The 23247-nt window shown below is 38.3% G+C and overlaps 4 protein-coding genes and 2 long non-coding RNA genes across 9 annotated transcripts; 2 read left to right on the forward strand and 4 right to left on the reverse strand.

Annotated features, from left to right (window-relative positions):
• The first annotated feature begins 232 nt into the window (after nucleotides 1–232).
• Nucleotides 233–5202, forward strand: anxa4 (annexin A4). Its single transcript, XM_077737291.1, has 13 exons — nucleotides 233–374; nucleotides 1417–1467; nucleotides 1599–1686; nucleotides 2029–2123; nucleotides 2808–2921; nucleotides 3093–3183; nucleotides 3467–3546; nucleotides 3698–3754; nucleotides 3847–3940; nucleotides 4273–4368; nucleotides 4442–4500; nucleotides 4567–4689; nucleotides 4978–5202. Exons 2-13 carry the CDS (start codon nucleotides 1459–1461, stop codon nucleotides 5029–5031), a joined length of 960 nt encoding a protein of 319 aa, XP_077593417.1. The 5' UTR covers nucleotides 233–374; nucleotides 1417–1458; the 3' UTR covers nucleotides 5032–5202.
• Nucleotides 937–4813, reverse strand: LOC144210573 (uncharacterized). Its single transcript, XR_013329406.1, has 5 exons — nucleotides 4227–4813; nucleotides 3694–3946; nucleotides 3431–3632; nucleotides 2800–2903; nucleotides 937–2326 (listed from the first exon to the last, which is right to left on the reverse strand). It is a non-coding gene; the product is annotated as an uncharacterized LOC144210573 (long non-coding RNA).
• Nucleotides 4882–8680, reverse strand: LOC144210574 (uncharacterized). 2 transcript variants are annotated; one of them, XR_013329407.1, is made up of 4 exons: nucleotides 8309–8680; nucleotides 7991–8212; nucleotides 6188–6256; nucleotides 4882–5007 (listed from the first exon to the last, which is right to left on the reverse strand). It is a non-coding gene; the product is annotated as an uncharacterized LOC144210574 (long non-coding RNA). The 2 variants fall into 2 exon arrangements; XR_013329408.1 differs by having other exon boundaries at nucleotides 4882–5010.
• LOC144210572 (prolactin-releasing peptide receptor-like) lies at nucleotides 6984–10833 on the forward strand. The gene is made up of 3 exons (XM_077737292.1): nucleotides 6984–7071; nucleotides 7995–8434; nucleotides 10170–10833. Exons 2-3 carry the CDS (start codon nucleotides 8025–8027, stop codon nucleotides 10801–10803), a joined length of 1044 nt encoding a protein of 347 aa, XP_077593418.1. The 5' UTR covers nucleotides 6984–7071; nucleotides 7995–8024; the 3' UTR covers nucleotides 10804–10833.
• brf2 (BRF2 general transcription factor IIIB subunit) lies at nucleotides 10030–12982 on the reverse strand. 3 transcript variants are annotated; one of them, XR_013329405.1, is made up of 6 exons: nucleotides 12752–12982; nucleotides 12606–12665; nucleotides 12011–12332; nucleotides 11579–11838; nucleotides 10396–10882; nucleotides 10030–10322 (listed from the first exon to the last, which is right to left on the reverse strand). XR_013329405.1 is itself a non-coding variant. In XM_077737290.1 (5 exons), the coding sequence occupies exons 1-5, from the start codon at nucleotides 12897–12899 to the stop codon at nucleotides 10848–10850; spliced, it is 825 nt and encodes a 274-aa protein (XP_077593416.1). In that variant the 5' UTR covers nucleotides 12900–12982; the 3' UTR covers nucleotides 10030–10847. The 3 variants fall into 3 exon arrangements, 2 of the variants coding, with proteins under 2 accessions (XP_077593416.1, XP_077593415.1); XM_077737290.1 differs by having other exon boundaries at nucleotides 10030–10882; XM_077737289.1 differs by lacking the exons at nucleotides 10030–10322; nucleotides 10396–10882 and having other exon boundaries at nucleotides 10983–11838.
• A 331-nt stretch (nucleotides 12983–13313) lies between these two features.
• Nucleotides 13314–22812, reverse strand: LOC144210815 (uncharacterized). Its single transcript, XM_077737723.1, has 6 exons — nucleotides 22379–22812; nucleotides 18216–18631; nucleotides 15810–17601; nucleotides 14508–15188; nucleotides 14014–14083; nucleotides 13314–13906 (listed from the first exon to the last, which is right to left on the reverse strand). Exons 1-6 carry the CDS (start codon nucleotides 22717–22719, stop codon nucleotides 13709–13711), a joined length of 3498 nt encoding a protein of 1165 aa, XP_077593849.1. The 5' UTR covers nucleotides 22720–22812; the 3' UTR covers nucleotides 13314–13708.
• Nucleotides 22813–23247: the final 435 nt, after the last annotated feature.

Consider the following 23247-nt stretch of genomic DNA (forward strand, 5'->3'; position numbering starts at 1 on the left):
GTATTACGTGGTCATATGTGGCGTTCGCGGAGAATGGATGATAACATAATCAACGCTATCTAACTTGTTTTTTTAATTGTCACTTACGTTAAATCATGCGATTGTTTAAAATGGAAAATAGTATACACATGGTTGTAACAGACATACTCTGTCAGAAAGAAAAGCATTCGAAACATTTGTTGGGAATTTGAAATAGAATAGGTGGAGATATCCGCGTTCCTCTTGTAAATGAACGCATCTGAACTTCGCGGAAAAAAATGCATAGAGGGGAGGGACTTGGTGCAGTTGACATTTGACTGTGGAGGAGAAAAAGCCAGAGTTTCCGAATTTACACTGTCTTTTGGACTCTGATTACATTGCAATCAACGGCACAGGTATGGATTTTGTTACATTAACGACAAGACATGGTTTGCAAAGTATAGGATTGTCATTTTCTCATTTTAATTTGACGCAATGAGTTGAGACTGCAGCTCTGTGGGTTACTCAGTCATTTCTGGGTGTGCCCAACTTTACAATAAGTTAACGGAGTCGTTTTAATCCGTCTTTTTTGGTTCAACAGTCTCATCCAACATTAAAAAGTAATCATAACAATGTCTTTTAGTGGTGGAACGATGACTATAAACTTATGCAAATATGTTCTGCATACATTTTTCCAAATCTACTATTGCACAATCTTAATCTAATAAAATAGTCACATGTCTGTCTCAGTCTAAGGTTTTTATATGATTAAATACTTGATTAATGTACCTGTGATATCCACTGAATCGTGCTGTTTCTTTTCTATAAAAGTTGTAGATTAATATTGATTTGATGTTTATTAACTAGTAATAAGTATCTGCTAAACTCTATTTAAACACATCTTTCACAAAATACACAAAGCTCACATGATCCAAGGCAAAATAAAGAAATAATCTCGTACATTTTAATTAATTTAAAACCTAAATTAAAAAAATTAAATCCTAATTGAATTTAATAATCTCTTGTGGTTGAGTGGACACATTGCCATCAGGATAATGAATTTCCATAAATGAAATGAAAGATAAAAAACTATGCAACTATCTGAGTGACATGTGCTAGAGAAAATTGAAAGATGGATAAAACAATTGAATTAAAATGAATTACATTCACAAGTGTAAATATTTTGGACCTTATGACATGTCATCTTGTAAAATGAGCCACACAAGATGAGAACAATGAGCCCTTCAGCACTATTGATTTAATTACAGGTATGTCCCAGCAAAATAGCTCTTAATGGAATTACCTGGAACACAAGGGATCTTATCTATAGGCAGACACGTACGAGTGAAAAGATCCATTGGATGATGAGAAGCATACATTATTAAGTTGGAGGTTAATGAGGTTTCATCATGCTACCTGATGCTTCCGTTTTATTAATTGACTCACATTATTTTGCAGCCTTCCCTCAACTCCGATAAAGAAACTTCAACTCATCTCACAATGGCAGCGGTAAGTTTACCCCAAATTTTGAAGAGATATTGTGATGAACTGGGCTCAACATTATTCAAATGTTATTATGAGCCAGCCTACCACCCCACCCACATTTTTGACCTTTTTCCCCCTTTTTTTTTAATGACTAGATCGGAAACCGTGGAACAGTCACCGAAGCATCTGGGTTCGACCCAGAGGCGGACATGCAGAAACTTCGTGGGGCGATGAAGGGAGCGGGTGAGTCTTGCAAAATAGAGTCTCCATGGAAAAACAAACAACTCCTCCTACTCTTCAGGAAAGTCAAAAATTCCATTTTGTTCAGTTTTTCTATAGTCCATTCATTCTAAATAGCATACATCATACCCAGAATTCAAACCTGCATAGCAGGCAAGGCCATGTTTCTATCAGTCCCTAAATAAGAGGGAATGTTGATTTTATTAGAAATCTTAACCATCCTATGACTCAATCCCAAACAAATGCGGTCTGTAGTGAGGTTAACTTACTTTTCCTGATTCAGTGACCAACTCATGTGACAGAGGCAAAATTGTCCTATTTTTTTAATGGAAAAATGTCTCACAGGCACAGACGAATCCGCCATCATCGAAGTATTAGCACATCGTACAATCGCCCAGAGGCAGCGCATCAAGGAGGCCTTCAAACAGGCAGTGGGGAAGGTGAGAATCAACAAAATGGTGTTCTAGTTATGCAAAAGGGATGAAATTAACCAGCTGGAGGGTTAAAAAAAAGCAGATGTTTTCACATCTTAGTCTCCTCCTGTTGTCCTTTTTTCTCTGTGCACAAAGCAGGCTTGAGCTTTGTTGCCATGGTACTGATAGTGTCTATTAATCATTAGAGTAAAAAAAGCAGAAATGGATACCTGAAAAAAGGAGAACAGTGAGAGCTTTGTAATTCACAGGAAAGAGTGACACACCACGTTATTGGATAGATAAAAAGTATGCAGTCATTTCCCAATTTTTATGTGTTTCGACAGATCACATATTAATCAAATGAGAAGTTGGATGTGTGCCATCCTGACAGTTAGATTGTGATTAGACTGACATGCTGTGGCAAGATTGGTGATGTTAAAAAGGGAGTTTTATCATGTAGAAGTAACAAGTACTTTTGAATTTCTTGTGTTCAAGTGTATAAGTTGTTGTAGTCAAGCTAAAATGTTAATGAGGTTTTGAGATAATAAGGGAGGATTGGTTCAATATAAAAAAATGGAATAGCCATTTGCAAATGGGCATTGAAACTGTTGCATTGTTAAAACACTGGACTTGCAACCCCAGTACATTTGAAGCCATGCAAATAAGAATTATGTGTCAGAATTTGAATATATTTGTCTCCCACCTTATCAGGACCTGGCCGATGAACTGTCTTCAGAGCTGAGTGGGAATGTCCGCAGCGTGGTGCTGGGACTACTCATGCCGGCACCCATGTACGACGCCTCTGAGCTAAGAAATGCCATTAAGGTTAGAATTATACTCCACTTTTAGACTTTTTTTACCCCCTAGAACAAAACTGAATAGTCTCATTGCAATTCTAGAATGATTGTTATTATTGCAACATGTCTGTGGGTTATGTAATAATTGTATGTGTATATAAATACACACACAGACTTTACATGCTTATTATCACCACAGGGGGCAGGAACAGAGGAGGCGTGTCTCATCGATATTCTGGCATCCAGATCTAATGCTGAGATTACAACTATTAATGAAGTTTATTATAAACGTGAGTGTCAATTTTACTGTCTTTTCTTAGTATGAAAACGCTAAAAAAATACAAATTAATATTTATAGTCCATATATGCAACAATAGGTACTAATATGAATAGGATACATGGGGAAAAACACTTACAAAGTACAGCCTTATAACTTTTATAGGTGTTTATTCATATACTTTTTTTTATCACATCACAGTACGGTTTTTTTTAGAAGTGTTTCTCTCAAAAATTAAGTAGTGCAGATGTACTACTCACCATTTTTAAAATCTAATCCAAGTTGGCTGTCCTCAGAATACGGGAAGAAGCTGGAAGACGATGTGATGGGTGATACATCAGGAATGTTCCAGAGGGTTTTGGTGTCTTTACTAACGGTGAGCTATCCAAAGCACAAATGAAAACTTCTATTCTTCTTCTTGTAAGGTTGGTCTCAGCATGGTGAGATATAGCCTTTAAAATCCTTTGACATTTGTAAAATGTGTATATTTGTATCACCATTTTTCCATTTTATTGTTACTCACTCAGGCTGGACGTGAAGAAGGCGACCAGGTCAACGAGGCCCAAGCTTTGCAGGATGCCAAGGTAAAGATTGACTCAGTTCTCGACAAAAATGTATGAAAAATGATGTGGATATAATATTAAAAGTCAAACATGTGTTAATGTTATGCTTGCAGGATATCTACGAGGCAGGCGAAGCTCGCTGGGGCACGGATGAGGTGAAATTCCTGACAGTGCTCTGTGTCAGGAACCACAAGCATCTGTTACGGGGTATTCCTGCACAAACATAAACATCATAAAAAGATATATCTATAATATCTGTGTCAATATTTTTGGGAAAAATACGATTTTTTTCCTGATTTCTTTTTAAAAACCACAATCTTTTCACTGTATTTGCCATAACAAAATACATACTGTTAAATTGCACTGCCCAAATTAATAATAGTATTGTTTTGGCACCATCTATAGTCAGTTAAATGAAATTATTGATGGGTCTCAGACAAGTGTATTAATACAGAATTTACGATATTATTGAATATATTGGAATATCACCAACCTGTTTGCTTTGTCTCAATCCTCAACTTTCTTTGCTTTTTGTTTAGTATTCGACGAATACCAGAAGATTTCCGGCAGGGATATCGAGGAGAGCATCAAGAGGGAGATGTCAGGTTCTCTGGAGGGTGTTTTCCTGGCAATAGGTTAGTTAGTTACTTAGTTGCAGGTGACCATAGCTGCTGGCATAAATATCTAACTTCTCTTTTCTTTCTTTAGTCAAATGCATAAGGAACAAGCACGCCTTCTTCGCTGAACGCCTGTACAAATCAATGAAGGTTCATAGTTCATTTTTCAACCCAAAAGTGACAAAATGTTTGCTGACAATGTGTGTGTTTGGACAGGGTTTGGGCACCACGGACACTGTACTCATAAGGATCATGGTTTCCAGGGCTGAGATTGACATGTTGGACATCAAGGCGCAATTCCTGAAGATGTATGGCAAGACTCTACACTCGTTCATTAAGGTGAGGCTCTAAATCAGAAAACAATCCATCAAGCTGTAATGCTGTTAGAAATGTCTTTTCGTCAAGTTTTTTTTTTTTATCCTGTTAACCCATAATTTAGGACTTGAGGTGAATATTTGATAGGTGGGAAAACAACAGTTTTTAGACAAGCTATTCAAAAATACATTACATTTTCTTCTATACTAGCTTACCCTTTAAATTTCTGTATTTTTTAAACAATTTACCAGTTTGTCATCCAGTTTCTGGTGCATTTCCCTCTTCTTTACTGCTTTTCCTTCTTTCCAAAAGGGAGATACATCTGGAGACTACCGCAAAATCCTGCTGGAATTATGTGGAGAGTAAAACAACACGTCAAGAAGCGAGAAATCATCCAATCAGCATCCCGGCGTTGAATGAATATGGATGACGCACTTTTCCAAACCTCTTTGGTCTTTTCCTTTCAATTTCAAATTACCACTTTACCTTGTTTTACTATATCTATGACCAATTAAACCGAAAACCAGTGACCTTTTACACGTGTCAGTGTTTTTCTCATCGATCTCATCTACAAAGATTTACACGTGGTAATAGTCCTAATACATCCTTCTGCATATTTACTGACGCATAAGACAAATGTTAGCGGGCCTTTAGTCTTGTTACCGCCCATCAAGTCCATTTGTTTAATTGGGAGTCGTTCTTCATGTGTTGAGTCAGGCCCTCAATTACATTAACAGGAACCTAGTTTCAATTTTAGGTTGAAAAACGGGCTGTAATCAAGTTGACGAGGAGGTCCCTAAGCTCAAGATTACATCTCAGGCAGGAAATAACACTGTAGTTGTTGCCAATTCTGCCACTATGAGGCAGAAGCAGAACTCAGGATAGTTAGAAGCAAGTACATTAAAAAAGAAAGAAAGAAAACCTTGTCATTTTCTGTTTGGCAGATAAACACACTCAATTTTGTGACTTGACTGTCCTTGAAAGTTTGCGCACGTGTTGCTTTGTAAAGGTAGTTGCAAAATAGTCAACGTACTGGCACAGAAAAATATAAAAACCTGCAGATATGTCAAGGTAATATTTTTGTTAATTTAATGGAGACTTTACAGGTAACTTTGATTCGATTTGAGTCAGTTATGAAACTTAGGTAGGCGTAATTGTTACCTGTGGTTTATGTTCAATTACTATTATGTCATGACAGTTGGTAGCCTAAAATGAAAGGGAACAATTGCTTAATAAAATGTTTTGCATTGTATTGAATATTACAAAGCATGTTCTCCAATTTGATGAGACACACAAAATATTTGACTATAGTAACGACATCAAATAATTCTTGTCAGTTATATATAATTCGTTAAATGTAATTTTTATTCTATTCCACTAGAATGCAACAGCAATGTTACATTTTCATTGTTAAATTTTCATTTATATATACACATTCATTGTTAAATTGATTTTTTTAACTAACAAAAATATAGCAACACCAGAAAACCCATATGTATGATACAAATAAAGAATAATTTACCTTAACTGGAGCAGTGTTTTCCTCTCTTTGAAAACTGAGCTTCACAGAAATGCTGGTGTCAATCAAAATCTGCATAGTTCAAATACATTTAATTAGAATTGAACATGGCAACATGACAAATGACTTGAGCACATCCGCCAACATTTTCACACCCTATCACTTGTGCATAAGTAAAGATAGATAGATGTATGCTTCCGATCTATTTTTGTTCCCATTCCGCATTGACATGTTCTAACTGACTTTACAATCTCAGGCCAAGACGCAGATGTCATTTTCAACACCTTCAGGGAGCATATTGTGTTCTCTTCTTACATGTAGTGGGAGGAAAGCGTGACAAATGTGAGGGACAGAAGATATTTCTCTTCAGGGATGTGATGAATCTTTTGTTAGGAGTCCGACACGTCATGGACAACGTGCTAGGACTGTTAGGTGTCATAAAATGACAAAAGGGGAAGGCAAAACTTTTAAAAAATGGGATAAGATACCTCTAAATTCCAAGGAGCATCTGTATGATACATTTGGTTGGCTTTTCTGACAGCATTTCTGCCCAATATTAATGTTCAAACGTCACTTTCAAGCTTCTGACGCACAATATAGTCTTTCTCAAAGTATAACCAATACTTTATATGAGAAAGAAAATGAATGAAACTGCTTAATCAGTGTACACTAACTGAAGACTTGAGGATTAACGTCAGGAGGTCACATGTACCTTCAAAGTCATCTGTCATCTTATTGGCTCGCAGTCATTCCCATAGACTCCCTCCTTCCTTTTCCTCTCCTCCATTCCTTTCTACATGTTCTCTTAGAGTGAAGCGGACAGCATCCTTTTAATTCACGGAGGAGTAAGCGCTGAATAAAGGCACTTTACAGTCAATGCATCACAGGTAAGTTACTCAGCTTTATATTCTGAAGTGGAAAACCTCCTACAATGCCATTAAACTTGTTATTAACAAATGGATATATTTTTTTGGGGCTAATATCAGATAGACAGTTGGGTAAAATTTGAATCTATTATTTCGATGACATGGTTAAATTAAATGGAGTAGTTATTCATTTACTGCCATTAAATGTACTGTAAACACGTGTATGCATATTTACTGTAATTGATATATTTACATATTAGCCTCTTCTGACATGATAATGAATCACCCAAAGTCATTTATTTATATATATATATATATATATATATATATATATATATATATATATATATATATATATATATATATATATATATATATATATATATATATATATATATATATATATATATATATATATATATATATATATATATATATATATATATATATATATATATATATATATATATATATATATATATATATATATATATATATATATATATATATATATATATATATATATATATATATACATACATACATACATACACACAAATATGCAGAATTTCAATATCAATTTACGTGTCTTGGCTCAATACAATTCATATTTTTCATCTTTCATGTCAACTTGCCAATATGGAAAAACTTGACTTGATATCCTGATTTTGGAGTTAGAACTGCACTGTATTACCTGGCTGTTCAAATTAAAAAAATGTATGAGTCCGTATGATGAAAGCACTAAAACACTTGACATTTAAAAAAAAATAAAGTGTTGACTAAAGTCCTGCTGTCATTTCAATTTGAAAACATTAAAAAAAATGACTCCAATTTACTGCACTTAGCACCGGTCGCTTTTTTTGACGTAAACTATTTTTAATGATCTTTCAACCAAGAAGCGTCTAATTGTTTGTATTTAACATTTTATGTTCCTAATTACCCAGAACCTGACATTGCCACAGTGCGTTCCCATCATGCAGACCAACACCAGTGATGTACTCCAAGATCTTTATGAAGTAGCAGTGAATGACAAATCCAGCAACCGCAGCTCACAATTTGCTGACGTTGCCATGTTGCAGACGTTCAAACCCCTCATCATCCCGTCCTACGCTCTCGTAGTGGCGGTGGGCGTTTTCGGCAACTACCTTCTCCTTTACGTCATCTGCCGAACACGAAAGATGCACAACGTCACCAACTTTTTCATCGGTAACCTGGCCTTTTCCGACATGCTCATGTGCGTGACATGCGTTCCGTTCACCTTGGCCTATGCCTTCAATCCTCACGGTTGGGTCTTTGGCCGCTTCATGTGCTACCTGGTCTACCTTATCCAGCCGGTTACGGTTTATGTTTCCGTCTTCACGCTCACTGCCATTGCTGTGGACAGGTGAGTGATTAAAATGATACATTCCTTTCAGATAAGCATGCTTTAAAGTAGATGGCGGTAGGTTGGCTCATTGAAAAGTAGATCTAGAAGTAGGTCTGGTTGGGAAAAGGATGTTTTAAACACCAATATAGGTATAATGTTTAGATATTTTTTTATAAATGGATTAAAATAACTGGATTGTAAGACTTAAATATTCAGTTTTTTATAGATCTAAAACAATGTTCATTTTAGCTTTTTGTAAATATATATATATAGAGATTTTACAAAATTATTTTTGAACTAAATACTGAGAAAAATTGATTAAAAAATGCCAATTATTGATTTAAAAGTGGGAAATCAAGAAATGTAATATACATCTATACTTTTTATTTTAATTTGATCTTAAAACAGAAAATTGGCATTCATGATTTACTTTACAGGGCCACACAAAATGATGCCACGGGCCAGATTTGGCCCCCGGGCCGTCACTTTGACACATGTGGTTCTATAAGGAATCACAAATAATACTTTGGCTGACCAGGCGAATGTTTCCTATGTGTTTGTGTTCTTAGTAGGTATTCAAGTGATTCATGCTTGCATTTATCTTGGCTATTTGACTAATTTTTATCAGTAAAATAGTCTTCAACTGAGATAGACTGATACCCTACAGCGCTCCGCATTGAAAATGGACGGAAGAATATTTGTTCTTGTTCAATGTTGAATCCTCACTGACATCCTATGGTGATATTGATTTAAGGTTCTGAATGGACAGTTCCATTAATGCTCTATATATATATGACTCAAACGGTTAATCAATACATAGTATATATATGGGTTTTTATTTGCCTTACTGTGTGTTCTTTCCTATTCTTCAATCCCAAACCAAGAGTTGTGCTAAAGATAAAGTATGTACATAAGATGTACAGTGTGTTTTCAATAAGATCTCCCTTTGACCAAGTCACATTGTGTACTTCTGCAGCAGCTTTTAGGAGCCTTAAGAGGAGTAACATCAGGGAAGAAAGAAAGAAATCACTCGCCTCCACTAATTATACGTTACAAACATGCTCAGCTTCTGTACTTGGCATATTCATATTTAGACAAAATGAGCAAGCCATTTAAATGCTCAGCTTGTCATGTTGTAAATCATAGAACAAGTTCTACATGTACTCACCCAATTTTGAACATATTTTAATTATCCAGGCAACAAAACAATCCTCCAAGCTTTGTCGTGATTTTCTGTTTAAAAAAAAAAGTTCAGTTAATGGGTGGAGCATTCTCAATAAAAAAAATAATTTAACACTACAGCACAATTTAACTGATTTAAAGTCACCTGATTGTATCACAATAGGCTAAAAAGTAAATTCAGAAGGTCAAATGAAAATGTTAAGCTCATATTCATTATATGGAATGGAACATATATTTTTTAGAAGGAAAATTGCAAATAATTTTTTTGTTTTGTTTACAAATTCCCATATTTGTGCATCATTTTGAGCCAATGAAGCCATATTAAAAATAGCATGCTATAGTTTAATATTCATGAATAATGTTAATATGATACTTTTCAATTTTGGCCTATTTCCACAAATAGGCACAAAATTAACCATTTTAGGGTTGCCATACAATTGAATACTACATACACTATAATATCAGAACCACCACCACTATTTCATGGTTTAATCGTATTGCAGCAATACAATATTACCTTTTTTTATTTGAAGTAGTCTGCAAATCATAAGCCAATTTCCCATCTTTGTAGATATTACGTGACAGTGCACCCTTTGAAGAAACGCACCTCCGTCACCACCTGCATTTGGGTCCTCGCCGGGATCTGGCTGCTGTCCTGCGGCCTGGTGACGCCAGCAGTGAGCCACACATACCACGTGGAATTCAAGGAAGAAGGCTTCACTATCTGCGAGGAATTTTGGCTAGGCCAAGAGAAGGAGCGACGGGCTTACGCATACAGTACCCTGCTGATTACTTACGTCTTACCCCTCTCTGCTGTCTTCGTCTCCTACTTTTGCATCACGGTCAAGCTCAAGAAATGCGTGGCACCCGGTCACCGAACTCAAGAGAAAACCAACGCCCAGCAAGCCCGCAAGAGGAAGATTTTCCGCCTTATCGCCCTTCTGGTGTCAGCTTTTGCCATTTGCTGGCTGCCCATTCACGTTTTCAACATGCTGCGAGATATTGACATTCACCTGATTAACAAGCGCTTTTTCCTTCTCATTCAGCTGCTCTGCCACTTGTGTGCCATGAGCTCATCTTGCTGTAACCCTTTCCTCTACGCATGGCTGCATGACCGATTTCGCTCAGAGCTGAGGAAGATGTTCAAAGGTCCAAGCCGTGTCAGAGCGCCGCTTAACCGCTGCCCCGCTGGCGTGGTCTTGTAGTCAATTGCTCGCTATGGCTGCCTTGCATGGGATGATCCTTTATTTTACTCTACAGTTAACCAGATTTTGCTGTGACTATCTGTAGAGTGAATGAAAATGGATAAAATGAATATTGCATTAACCAGAATGGAAATTTGCTTTGCGTTTAACATCAAAATGGAATAGAACACACCACAAGATGTGCTCAAATCATTTTAATGAAAAACATAATTACAGTTTCAGCCATTTAGACAAAACGATAGGCAGAAGTCCACTGGTTGCATTCTTCATCAACATTAGCTCTTCTCGTTTTGTAATATTAAAGCTTCCTGCATCAAAACAAATTCCTTAACCTCCCGCGGGGTGCGAATGTAAGACTCAATTTCAGTGTCTGAGATCTCCTCATCCTCAGCCACGTCTTTGATTGCTTCTAGCACCACTTTCCTTCTCTTAGGCTGAATCACACAGGGTGGTGCAAAAAGCATCCTCTTACCCCAATTAAGTTCACAATTTTGATTAATATTTTCATCATCTACTGCTGCCTGATTACCATCCTCAGAATTTGGGACAGATGTGCATTGTGTCTGATCTTTGGGGTCGGATGGATTTGCCATTTCAGAGATAGGTTGACTCTCCACTTGCGTGGTTTCTTCATGCCTTTTCAAAGCCCTTTGTAATAGCGCAAATCTATTCTTGACAACATCAGCCACATGCCAAGCCACATTGTCCATTGTCACTGAACCTGTCAACCAAGGGATCTCTTGACCCAGTTTACACAACACACTCTTGATCTCACCCACTCTTTTGGAAGCAGTTTGGTTCTTTCGGACTTTGGCGATGGCACAGAACTTATCTAGGGACATTTTCAAGCGAAATTTGTTGGGGTTTAAAGACTGCCAGGCTAAGTAGACCGCCGCCATCATTAAGGGGAGGGGTTTGCGTCCAGTCACGATCCAGGAGTCGGCGGCCATCTCTAGCAGGGATAAGGCTCGTTTGTTTAAGTCCTTGCAGTTTTCAGCAAAGTTTTCGTGGACGTCGAGGGAGCTGATTTTGTACCTGTCATTGATGATCAAAGAGGGAGGATTAGTATTAATATTGCTGCATAGACACACACATTGGAGTTATGATTCTACAGTTCTAACTGTAAAAGTAAAACAAATTAAAATACATTACTAAATAGGACATATTAGACTAGATTACACATTTACAGAAATGGACAGTTGCTTACTCTTGACAATGAGCCTCCATCATATCACTAATATTGACCAGCGGTGCTTGGATCTTGAGAACCTGCACCATTTCTAAGTAGATGGCTCCCAGGGTCGATATGTCGGCATCCAATAGGCAGGCGACGGTACCGATTGTGATGGGCCAGTTGAGTTGCCGGCAACTTACTAGCACACAGCAGCCGGCCAAGTTGTCTTTCTTCTGCAGGCTCACGTTCAGAAAATGTTCGTGCTCGTAAGCCTGGCCAAAATATGTGCTCGCTTGTGTCTCAATTTCTGAGTTGACTCGTAGGACTCTACAGAGAGCCGTTAGTCGCTGTTGGCCTGTGTGGGTATAACATAGGCACATGGTTAACATAAATCCATCCACATGAACTGATATTGCAGTGAGTGAATTACATTTATTTATTTTTTTTTAACCCTTGTGACTAATTGTGTGTGTGTGTGTGTGTGGGGGGGGGGGGTTGTCATCCTCATACATGGACATATATATACCTACGGTACAAAATCGGAGATCATATTTTTAGACCATATCGCCCATCCCTAATAACACCCAATGATTTATCCTATTGACAAAGTGTAAAGAGAATATCTCACCTTTGATCTGGTTTAAACATGGCTTTTTGGCCACTGCAGTGGTGCGGTTGTAACTAACAGCTGCAAATAAAATAGGAAAAATTCAATATAATTGCAAATCATGGCACAATTAAACCTCATTAAGGTGGAAAATGTCTCAAGATTACCAGCTCCTTCAAACTGATCGTGGATGAGAGCCCCTTCGGATACAACCGTGCCGCAATCTGCACAGACAACTTGGCGCTGAGTGTGGTGGTCGTCTTCAACCAGGCTGGACGAGCCGCAAAAGGGACATTTTAAGCCATCTGCAGACATGTTGCGTGCTAAGATCACTCAATAATGCGAAGAAATCATCACCGAAGGAGGACACGAAGTGCTGCACGGTCTTTGTTGTGACACCTTGGTATTAATAATAGTTCCGGGTGGAAACAATGTATGGAATGATGAGTTCTGCCCTGAAGAGTATTTAAAATGAAATATTTCTTCATATTGCTGTAATATTAGTTCTTGGATTTTTGGGGAGAAAAATCATTAGGGAAAACAGGGCTGGTTGTCACCATGTTATAACTCGACCGAATGGGGGGTGGTGTTGTGTAATATCACAATTGAAATAATGATAATGGTTCATAGTTTAAATATATATTATTTAAAGTATTTACAGAATATTATAAGGAGTCAAAATCTAATACTTCATGATCTGTATGATGATGGACAAAGAAGACTACAGGGTGCTGAAAATATACTTTATTTTTTTTAAACATTCATCCTGTTACTGGACACTTGACAAATTCAAAGAATACACACAAAGGGGTATTTTACACTTGTATGCAAATGCAAAAAAAGGAGAAGTGAAAAACAAAATTTGGCATTTGATATTTAGTAGTTTTGCATTAGTAAATTGCAATCAATGTAGAAAATCTAAGATGAGTAAAGTGCTTTTTCATCATTATGTAAACATTCCATCAGTGCAAGATGTGTAAATGTAACAAATGCATAGCTCAAATCCTAAAAAGACAGACCAAATGGAGTATTTATGTTGGAAAAAATAAAGAGGAATGTCTTGACTATTAAGAAAATGTATGATTATCTTTGCATGTGGAGGAAAACAAAAAGGAAAAGGCCAGTTAGATGACTTTCTTCATGGACATGAGGATGCTTGGTTGCTCCTCCATAACACGCAAGAGTAAGTTGTCAATGTATTGCTCTAGCTCTGCTATCCTTTTGTCCTTGTTTTGCAGCTGCTTCTCCTGTTTTTCCACCAGAGAGGTGAGTTCCTCCCGGGTGAGCATAGAGTACGGTCCCTTCTCTTTGTTGACACTCACCTACAATGGCATATAGTATAAGTGAGTACATCTTACCTTGAAAATGAACAAAATAAATTAAAATAACATATGCTATATTCATATTAGGGTTATAAAATGTGACTCACCATCACTTTTTCATCTTGGGTCTCTTTGAGAGGATGCTGCTCCTGGCTGAGTGGTTTCACGGGCTGAAGTCTTTAGTCAGAAATACAGAAATATGAATTATTTAAACAATGGTGATGAAAATGATGAAATAAAACTGGTGTGATAATGCCATATACTGCATATCAGCCAAAATGGTAGCATGGCAACTCATTACCAAATGAAAAGTACATATAAATACATTCTAAAAAGAAATTCCATGTACAGGACCCCAAATTGCTAAAAAAATTAAGACGATATAAGACACAAATAGAAAAAAAGATGAGGAAAATGCCTGACTATAAAAAAAACCCAAATCAATAAGATATTTAGCTTTAAAGTAAAAATTCAGGATGAGCCAAACACGTATTTCTACAGGCATGGTTAAGATTTGTTGTCAATAAATACTATCCAAATTATTTTACCAAATACCAAAACACATACTCTGAGACTTCAACTATGAAAAGCATCAACTCACCTGCGAGCAGGTGCTGGAGGCGGGTCCTTCTTTTCACCTGGATCCTGCCCATTCTGCAGCATCTTCGTCGTCTTAGACTCTTTTAATGGATTTTCTTGGCTTTCCAAAACCTTTCCTACCACAGATGCCTGAATTTCAACACCACTGCTTTGTAGGGTCGGCGGTTTTGACGCCACCACGACACTTTTTGCCGGGGGGACCGGAGCACGGGCCACTTTCATCGACTTGACTTTGTTCTGCGAGACAGCATTCGGATTGGGAATTTGCGAGACAGGTGGAGCCTGTACCACAAAACCGGGATCTTTTGTGCCTTGCTCATTTCCACCGCCATCGTCATCATCGAATGGATTTAAAGTGGGCGTGGCTGAGACGGGCTTGGAGTCAGCACTAGGTATGGATGGAGCAAGACGTTTAGCAGGTTTGGGGGGAGCAGCTTTTTGCTCAGGGGTGGGGGATTTGTTCTGAGGAGAGGTCGCCGGGGAAGTGTTTTTCGACTGTTTGTCTTTGAGAGGCTCCACTGCAGGCTTTGAAGGCACTGTTGAGTCAGCAGGGATGTTGGTTCGAGTCTTTCCTGGAGGTTGAGGAGCTGCTCGCTTCTCACGTTGATTGAGGGTTGATGGAGTGTGCTTTTTATCAGTGGTAGTATTGTTGCTTCCCAATGACGTTTCAGATGATGCGCAACTGCAAATAAATTGGCAAAACCAACAAATCAAATTGCAGATACAATAAATAAAGGAATCCAAATGAAAAAGTACTTCATTTTGTTCAAATCCCTCAAAAAGCCTTTTTTATAATGTCAATGTAAGAAAAAAATGTCTTAACTTTTATTTTTCTCATTATTCCAATGTTTACATGTATTATAGTATTAGTATTTCCACTAATACTTTTTGGTGTATACTTGTTACATTGTAAATTTACACATGAATAAGACATGGCGTAAATAAGGAATAAGATCAGGTTATTGATAGGCTACAAGAGGAACATATCATCCTGGCTATGCAATTTTCACGAAGTAATCAAGCTTCGTTTACATCCTGGAAGCCCGTTGTCACGGCAACTCAGGACATAAACCAAACGAGGAAGTCACCGACACTCTCAGTGACACTGACCTTGTCTATCTTTTCTTTGCATCAGCCACTCACTAATACTTCCTCATCATGTTCCTCTCTCTGAGATGATACATCAACTAGATTAAAGTCGCTTTTTTCCAGATTAAAGAATTAAACTACCCGACATAAGCATCAAACTTTCATTAACGTTCCGATACGCAACAAGTTATCCAATTTATAGTGAAGAACTGACCTTTTCTGGATGTTTTGATCCGAAGTTCTGTTTTTGGACCTGAAAAATGGGTTGGGAAGATCGTCGTCAAAAGGATTATCTGGCAACCCTTCGTCAAAGGGATTGGAGGAATCCATTTGAGTATCCTGAAGAACAGTTTTGGCCTTTTGGTTGCTTTTCTCCTCACATGCTTCATCCATCTTGTCGTCATCCTTCAACTTCTTGGGCACTTCTTCTTTCCTCACATCATCATCAATCCTACCATTTTCTTCCTTTTCCACATGCTCTATCTCTTCCGATTCCTTCTTTTCTTCATTCATCTTTTGTTCTTGAGCTTTCTCCTCCATCTTCCTCTTCTCTTCTACTAATTGTGCTTCTTGCCGTTTTAGTTCCTGCTCTTCATTTCTCAGTCGCTCTTCTTCTTCCTCTTTTCTCCTCTTCTCTGCCTGCCTTTTCCTCTCCTCCTCAGCCATCCGTTCTCGCTCTTCTTCCTCCTTCTCCTCATTCCTCCTCCTCTCTTCCTCTTCTTCAAGTCGCCGCTGTTCTTCCTCCTCCAAGCGTTTCTGCTCTTCTCGTCTTCTCACTCTCTCCTCTTCCTTCTTTCTGGCCTCCTCTTCAACTCTCCTCTTCTCTTCTTCCAGCTTCTCCTTTTCCTTCTTCAATCTTTCAAGTTCAAGTTGCTGAACCCTCTGCTGCTCTTCAGCCAATCGTTGCTTCTCTTCCGCCCTCCGCCTCTCTTCTTCTTTCTCCTGCCGCTTCTTCTCAACCTCCAACCTTTCCACTTCATGTCTTTTCAATCGCTCCGCTTCTCTTATCTTCTCTTCCTCCTCCTCCCGTTTCTTCACCAAGGCTAATTGCTCCTCCTCATCTTGCCTTCTCTTCTCTTCTTCCGCCAGCCTCACCTTCTCAGCTTCTACTCTTTTCCTCTCCTCTTCCTCCAGTCTTTTTTCCAGTGCTAATCGTTCCTGCTCTTCTCTCCTTTGCTCCTGCTCCTCTTCCTCCTGTCTTGCTCTCTCTTCCTCCCTTCTCTTCTCTTCCTCCATTGCCAATCGTTCCTGCTCCTCCTCCTCTATTCTTGCCATCTCTTCCTCCCTCATCTTTTCTTCCTCCCGTCTCCTTTCCATTGCCAATTGTTCCTGCTCCTCCTCCTCCTCCATCCTTGCTCTCTCTTCCTCCCTTTTCTCCTCTTCCTCTCTTCTCCACTTTTCCGCTTCTAACCGTTCTAATTCAAGGTTTCTCAACCTTTCCGCTTCTTCATTAAGTTCCCTCTCCTTTCGTTCCTTCTCTTCATCCAGCCTCAACCTTTCCTCTTCTAACCTATGAACCTCTTCCCGTCTCAACATCTCATCTTCCTCTTCCTCCTCCTCATCCTCCTCCTGCTTTTCAACTCCTTCCACTTCTTGCTTTCTCACATCTTCTTGGCTCTCCTCCTTTTCCTGCTCTTCTTCCAACTCCTTCCACGTGTCTTCCTTTGTCCTCTCTTTCTCATCCGTTAACCCGTCAACCTCAATTTTCTCCTGCTCTTCCTCATCTTCCTCTTCCTCCTCCCATGGGGTGTACTGCCTTATGACAGGGAGCGAGTCAACCGACGGCGGAGAGTTTTCGGGAACATCCTCCATAGATCCGAGTCCCGAACTGGACAGACTGAAGTTGGAGCCCACCCGGGACGTACGAGGCGGAGGCTCTTCACAGTAAACGTGACTTCCGTTGATGCACAGGTTGCTTTTCTCCAAGGTGGCGTGCTTCTGAGATGACCCTTTGGGGTCTGAACTGTCAGAGTGTTTGTGTTTCATGAATCGGAATTTCTTCTTACCTAAAAGAAACATGCAAAAGATGTCAATTTCAGAACGTTATTCAGTCATGTGCTATTAGACTTTTAAAGGCTTTAACCAAAGTAGATCACAGAAAGTTTCAATGAAGTTCATTTACAGGTTATTCGCCAAAAAGTAAAGAACCCAATGTGAGCCAGTCTCTTCATTTTATTATGCCAGGAACACCCCTTTCCTGTTTCATTGTTTCCAGATTTAAGTCACAATGGAATGCCACCCTCTACCCCGGAGTCAAATCAAATTTGGCACGCTGCTTTTTTTTTTTTTAACATCAGGCAAAAAAATGACCTAATCATACTGCAATTCATCTAAGATGAATATACATTTTAATGTTTTTCCCCCACAAATTACTGAACTTATTGGCTGAACTAGAATTGCTTAAAAATCATCTTAAATTTTCTATCAAATGTTTAAAAACTGATAGGAAACTTCATAATCATCATATCATCCAGCACTATCTCATTCTAAAAACCTATTATTAGAGCATTTCTCCTTTTTTTCACCATCAATGGCAGCCATTGAGTGATTAAAAACAAACCTACCTCTCAGTTTTAATGTAAAACAAACCCCTAATAAGAATTTAAACATGCCCACTGACCTTCAGAGGTATCTACATTAAGTCCAGATGACAAACTGCCACTGAGAGAGGAATTCTTGTCAGGTAAAACTGTCATAGATTGTGACAAATTCCTCTGCAAGTTGGACTTGTGAGAAAATATCGACTTAATTTTAAGCCGTTTCTTCTCTTTACTTATCGGCACCTTGCCTTCATCCACATCATCATCTTCCTCACTCTCCGTGAGAACCTGCGTGATGGACGGAGAAGCCGCATCCGGTTCTTTTTTCTTGCCCCGAACTTTGTCCTTGAGCTTGCCCAGGCGGGATCGAGATTTGCCCACGGCAGAGAGGTCGAACATGCTAGCAGTCATGTTATTTCTCAGAAATTGGATGTCCACCAGGACTTCGCCTCGGTCTTTGTCCGCCTTGCCGTTCTTGTCGAGTAACTTGAACCACCTGTGTAGGACAGAAGCTTAAAATAAAATAGCTGAGAGGCAAAAATACAAAAATCTATATATATATATGTAATGCAAAAGAAGTGATCAATAGGACAACTACTCAAATTCAGTAGGCAGTGATGTCACACTCTGAAATATGACACGGCTTTAGTAGAAAATGACATGATACTAAATGATGTCACAAAGCTTGAAGGTCTTAGATAAACCTCTCTAAGACAATGATGGATCAAAAGGTAAACTTATCCTTCACTTTCACTAAATTATGATCATTGTGACAATATTGATGTTTCAATTTTACTCATAACACCAACAGCTTTAAAATTAAGAATGCTTTTAAAAAGAATAATACAAATAACATGCATTGCACAAGTTAAGAAAAACATTGGAATGAATTGAAAAGATACAACTTAACTCTATTTGTGAGTTGCTACGGGGACATATAAATAGGAGTCTTGTTTATAAATGTTATTCATGGAAATTATGACTCTCCAAGCAAATGGAAAATGATTTCATAGGAAAGTTTCCAAAAGGGAAAAAAAGCAGTTATTTGTATTCATGTCGATGCATGAATGCTTTCACTGAGAATATGAATTGATGAAACTTTTCCTTGTGCCAACCAAGTTAAAAATAAGTGCTTTTCTTCCTCTTATAACAAAAAAATAAGTCTGACATGACAAAACACCAGTAAGACAATGCTGGTTATGAAGGGTCTCAAGGAAAAAACAGTCAGAAAATACCTTCAACTCAGCATAAAATGTGCTTATCATGCATAAATCTGAGGTCAGCACTGAAAAAACAACTCCAACTGAAATCTGGATTCCTGGGGAAATGAGGAAGGTACTTTATGTGTGTGTGTGTATGTCCTTGCAGGGGTCTCTCTGGTATTTCACTGCAACAAACCACTGGATTGCCTAATGTGGACCGTTAATAAAGTATTCTTAAAAACTAACAGATGTGTCCCATTCATATTAACCCTTGCAATAGACAAAAGGAGGAAATTATACAATAATTTCACATAACGTACTGGAGTATAAATCACACCACAGCCAAACTAAAAAAAAGCACTTTATAGTCCGGAGAATACGCTATGTTCCGGGAAAAAAATGTAATTGTATCAGGCTTAGCCAAGTGTCAATAAAAAATTACTGACACATAGCAATAAAACTTGCTACTTTCTCTTTCACTACCACCATCCCCCTTCAAATGGATTGTAGGTCTCCCAATGATAAACTCCCTTTTACTAACAAGCAATAATAGTTCAGCCGAGTAACACAAAGATGACTTTATAGATCATTTGAAAAAGTGCGACAAAGACAAGTTTTAAAAAAAAGAAATAAAACAGAAGTAAGCGACTCCCAATTGCAACACAAGGGAAGTTACAGAAATATCAGGAAGGTCTTCACTTCATGCTTGAGTGACGATAATGGCTTTAAACTGACTAATCTGACACTTGTGCGCCAAGTGGAGGGCCGGCTCATGACTCGACCTTGTCAACAAGCATTTTCCTATTTGCACACACACATATACACATTTTTACACACACACACACACACACACACACACACATCCTTCCCAGTGCAGCGTGTTTTCAAGATAAGACACTGGTTGCTCTGGTAGAGAGAGAGAGCTCTTTTATCACGGTGCACAGCCCAGAGAAGAGCCGGCTCAGCATTGATAAGTGTCCATGCAGCACAAGTGGACGGATTATCAAGGAAGACCATCAGGGTGTCCTGTACAGGATTTGGACATCAGAGACAAGGTGGAGCTGTAAAGAACTTTGAGCTTCTCAAAGACTAGGATGACTGATGTCTTCTCTTTTGGAGCACACCCTAAACAACTTGCAAGTGTTGATAAGCAGCATTTTTAGACCATAACATCAAGTAACCACTGAAATAAATATTGTAACATTTTAAATATTAATCTCACCCACAAAATGTATCAAGAAATCAGTATTTATTCATATAAGACTGGACTATAAACCACTTTAAGGAGAGCAACAATTTCTCGATACATATCCTAAAAAGTACTTGCGTATTTGCGGCTTATAGTGCAGCAAATACGGTGCGGAGATTGGTAACTCTACTTGTAAACATCTCTACATGAAATATTCAGGTTACAATTAGCCACATATGTATCATATTTATATAATATATCAGTTTTTCATCAGGGAAAAAAGAAAATCACATCAAATGTACCAAATATGATACACTGTGCCTTTGACGATTAGAAACGTCAAACAATGTAGCTCTTAAAAATAAATTAGTATTCTTTAAATGATGGAACGCAGTCAAAGTAGATTGGACGTATAAAAACTAGGTAATAGTTGTTGTTTTTTTGCCAATGAGTGTTGTACACCTGCCAATCCACACAAAGGCATACTCAAGTGGTAATAAAACCAATAGTTGGCACAGTCCAAGTAATTGTTTACCAGTCAAAGGCCAGCTTTGAGTTGTTTTGCTTCACGGATCAAGAAAACCGATCAAAATGCAGCATGCCTGTTCTAAGTATTATCAAGTTAAACTTCATTTAAATAGTGTTGGATTTTTACACAAGCTTTAAAAGCTTTTTTGTCCAAAAAAAAAGAAATGACCCCGTGGGCAATTCAGTGTTTATTTTTCACTGATAAAGCAGCCAGGAATGTAAGGCCACTGACAGATGAAACCTCAAAAACAAAGTGCATTCTCTACCCTTGAGAGAAGTTTGCCCAAAAAAATGCACTTATATTACACAAAAGAATGAACGGGAATGATAAGGATCATAAAAAGGGTGGTGATGTAAACATACATGCTGATTAGAAATAAGGAGGGAAGCTGGTATGCAGTGGGTCACATGGCGGAAGAGTAAACTACTTACGAGAAGCTTAGCACAGCACAACACAACGCTTTCCAGGCTGCACACTCATAGTATGAAACATTCCCGTGACAAAATGATTAGTAATTCACAACACATGACAGAAACAATTAGATCAATCTCTTGATAGTGTAATAGTGGACTCCTTGAATGACTCATGATACATGGGCTACATGGGGAAATATTCCATACAAGAATGTAAGCCTGGATTTGAACCCTCGACCTCTGATTTGGTCCAAATTTGGTTACATTACCTGCAAATGTTCTATAAATAACTCACCAGTGATTGGACATTGTCATTTTATAGGAATGATGTCAAAAAGTATTATTTGATAGATATGAATTGCCATCAATGGCACTTAAAGATCAGATGCAATCAATGTGCAATGAACATCAAATGCAATCAAATTAAGAAGAATAAATTAACTTTCATTTCATTGTGGGCTAGCAAATTGATTTTGATTTCATTTATTTTTGTACTTTAGAATTTAGTAAAATTAGAAGCTCTAACTTTCCAAATATTGGCAGGCTCTTGCTTGACTTTATATTATTTATATTGCATTTATAATATACAGTTCTGTCCAGATCAAAGTTTTCATGATTGTATGAATTGAACATTAAAATAAATGCATTTCATTCAATGACAGTTATAGTGAGAATGAATCAAATGATTTCAAGAAACCCCTATAAAATAAAATAACTACAAAACCTTAAAGTATAACTAGTTTTATATAAACTATAGTCATCCCTGTCCTTTTTTTTACATCCCTCAAACCAATGTTACATCCCTTCTTATTCTCTTCATGCATTGTACTCCCTTAAATCATTAGTTTTCTATCAAAACACCATTATAGTACTATATCTAATATGTTTCCAGTGTATGTCATGCACTTACTCGCTTTTGTTGCGGTTCTTCTCCTGAGCGAGCAACTGCAGATCGATGACAGCCTGCCCCAGCAGCTTGTCCAGACCCACCAGGGCTCGGTGGAGGACGTGGACATGCAGCGTGCCTCTCCCCCCCGCGGCGCCCTGCTGGGGCAGCTCGAAGGCGGCCTCCTCCTTCCAGACAGGGGCCACGCTCTTCTCCACCATGGATGTCTGGTACTTATCTTTGCCCACTTGCATGAGCGCATAGGCGTCATTGGTGCCGCCTTTGCCCTTCGCTCTGAGGCCGCGGGCTTGCAGCACGGTCACCTGGACGCTGGTGGGAGTCCACGGTTGATCCAGAAACGACATGCCGGCTTTGGTGCTCGCTGGACGGCCAACAAGTGACCGATCATCCGCTCGACCGAAAGTTTAACTGCAACAAGTATACTATGCAGTGCGGGATATGCGACCGGACATTAGGATTCAGAGGGGTGGGCGTGGTTTTTGAGGCGTCGGGGGTGGGGTCAGGACAGGACACGCCCACAGATTAACAGACTACTACTACTACTGTTGATGGTACACATCTGAGGTTTATCAATAGTATAATTAGTTAATTTGATAAAGACAAAAATGGGGATCAATTCTATAAAGTACATGACCATGTCTGAGAGGATAGTTTGTATTTTCCACCAGTTTTCCATTTATGAATATGAAAATTGAATAACTATAGATGGGAGACAAATGTGAAATGCATTCAATTTTGGTTTTAAGAGTAGTCAATGCCAATATGATCAATGCCCTACTCCAGATAAACTCACCAAAACAAGCCACACATGGTGCAAAAATGGCCCCTGCAACAATGTTGAAGTGGGGAGAAGAAATGTTTGAACAAGAAAT

Source organism: Stigmatopora nigra, chromosome 17, assembly GCF_051989575.1.
Source record: "Stigmatopora nigra isolate UIUO_SnigA chromosome 17, RoL_Snig_1.1, whole genome shotgun sequence".
NCBI classification, from domain to species: Eukaryota; Metazoa; Chordata; class Actinopteri; order Syngnathiformes; family Syngnathidae; genus Stigmatopora; species Stigmatopora nigra.

Bases quoted from the DNA above. Each gene is read 5' to 3' on its own strand.
- LOC144210815 (XM_077737723.1), bottom strand. From the start codon at position 22,719: ATGTCGTTTCTGGATCAACCGTGGACTCCCACCAGCGTCCAGGTGACC. The intron at 17,602-18,215 runs GTCAGTGGGCAT...TGTTTCTTTTAG, and splicing joins TAATGTAGATACCTCTGAAG to GTAAGAAGAAATTCCGATTC. The intron at 15,189-15,809 runs GTCAGTTCTTCA...ATTTATTTGCAG, and splicing joins GATCAAAACATCCAGAAAAG to TTGCGCATCATCTGAAACGT.
- brf2 (XM_077737289.1), bottom strand. From the start codon at position 12,899: ATGTCTGCAGATGGCTTAAAATGTCCCTTTTGCGGCTCGTCCAGCCTG. The intron at 12,666-12,751 runs GTAATCTTGAGA...TTTTATTTGCAG, and splicing joins CGATCAGTTTGAAGGAGCTG to CTGTTAGTTACAACCGCACC. The intron at 11,839-12,010 runs GTAAGCAACTGT...CATCAATGACAG, and splicing joins ATGGAGGCTCATTGTCAAGA to GTACAAAATCAGCTCCCTCG.
- LOC144210572 (XM_077737292.1), top strand. From the start codon at position 8,025: ATGCAGACCAACACCAGTGATGTACTCCAAGATCTTTATGAAGTAGCA. The intron at 8,435-10,169 runs GTGAGTGATTAA...CCATCTTTGTAG, and splicing joins ACTGCCATTGCTGTGGACAG to ATATTACGTGACAGTGCACC.
- anxa4 (XM_077737291.1), top strand. The intron at 2,124-2,807 runs GTGAGAATCAAC...CCACCTTATCAG, and splicing joins TCAAACAGGCAGTGGGGAAG to GACCTGGCCGATGAACTGTC. The intron at 3,547-3,697 runs GTGAGCTATCCA...TTACTCACTCAG, and splicing joins TTTTGGTGTCTTTACTAACG to GCTGGACGTGAAGAAGGCGA.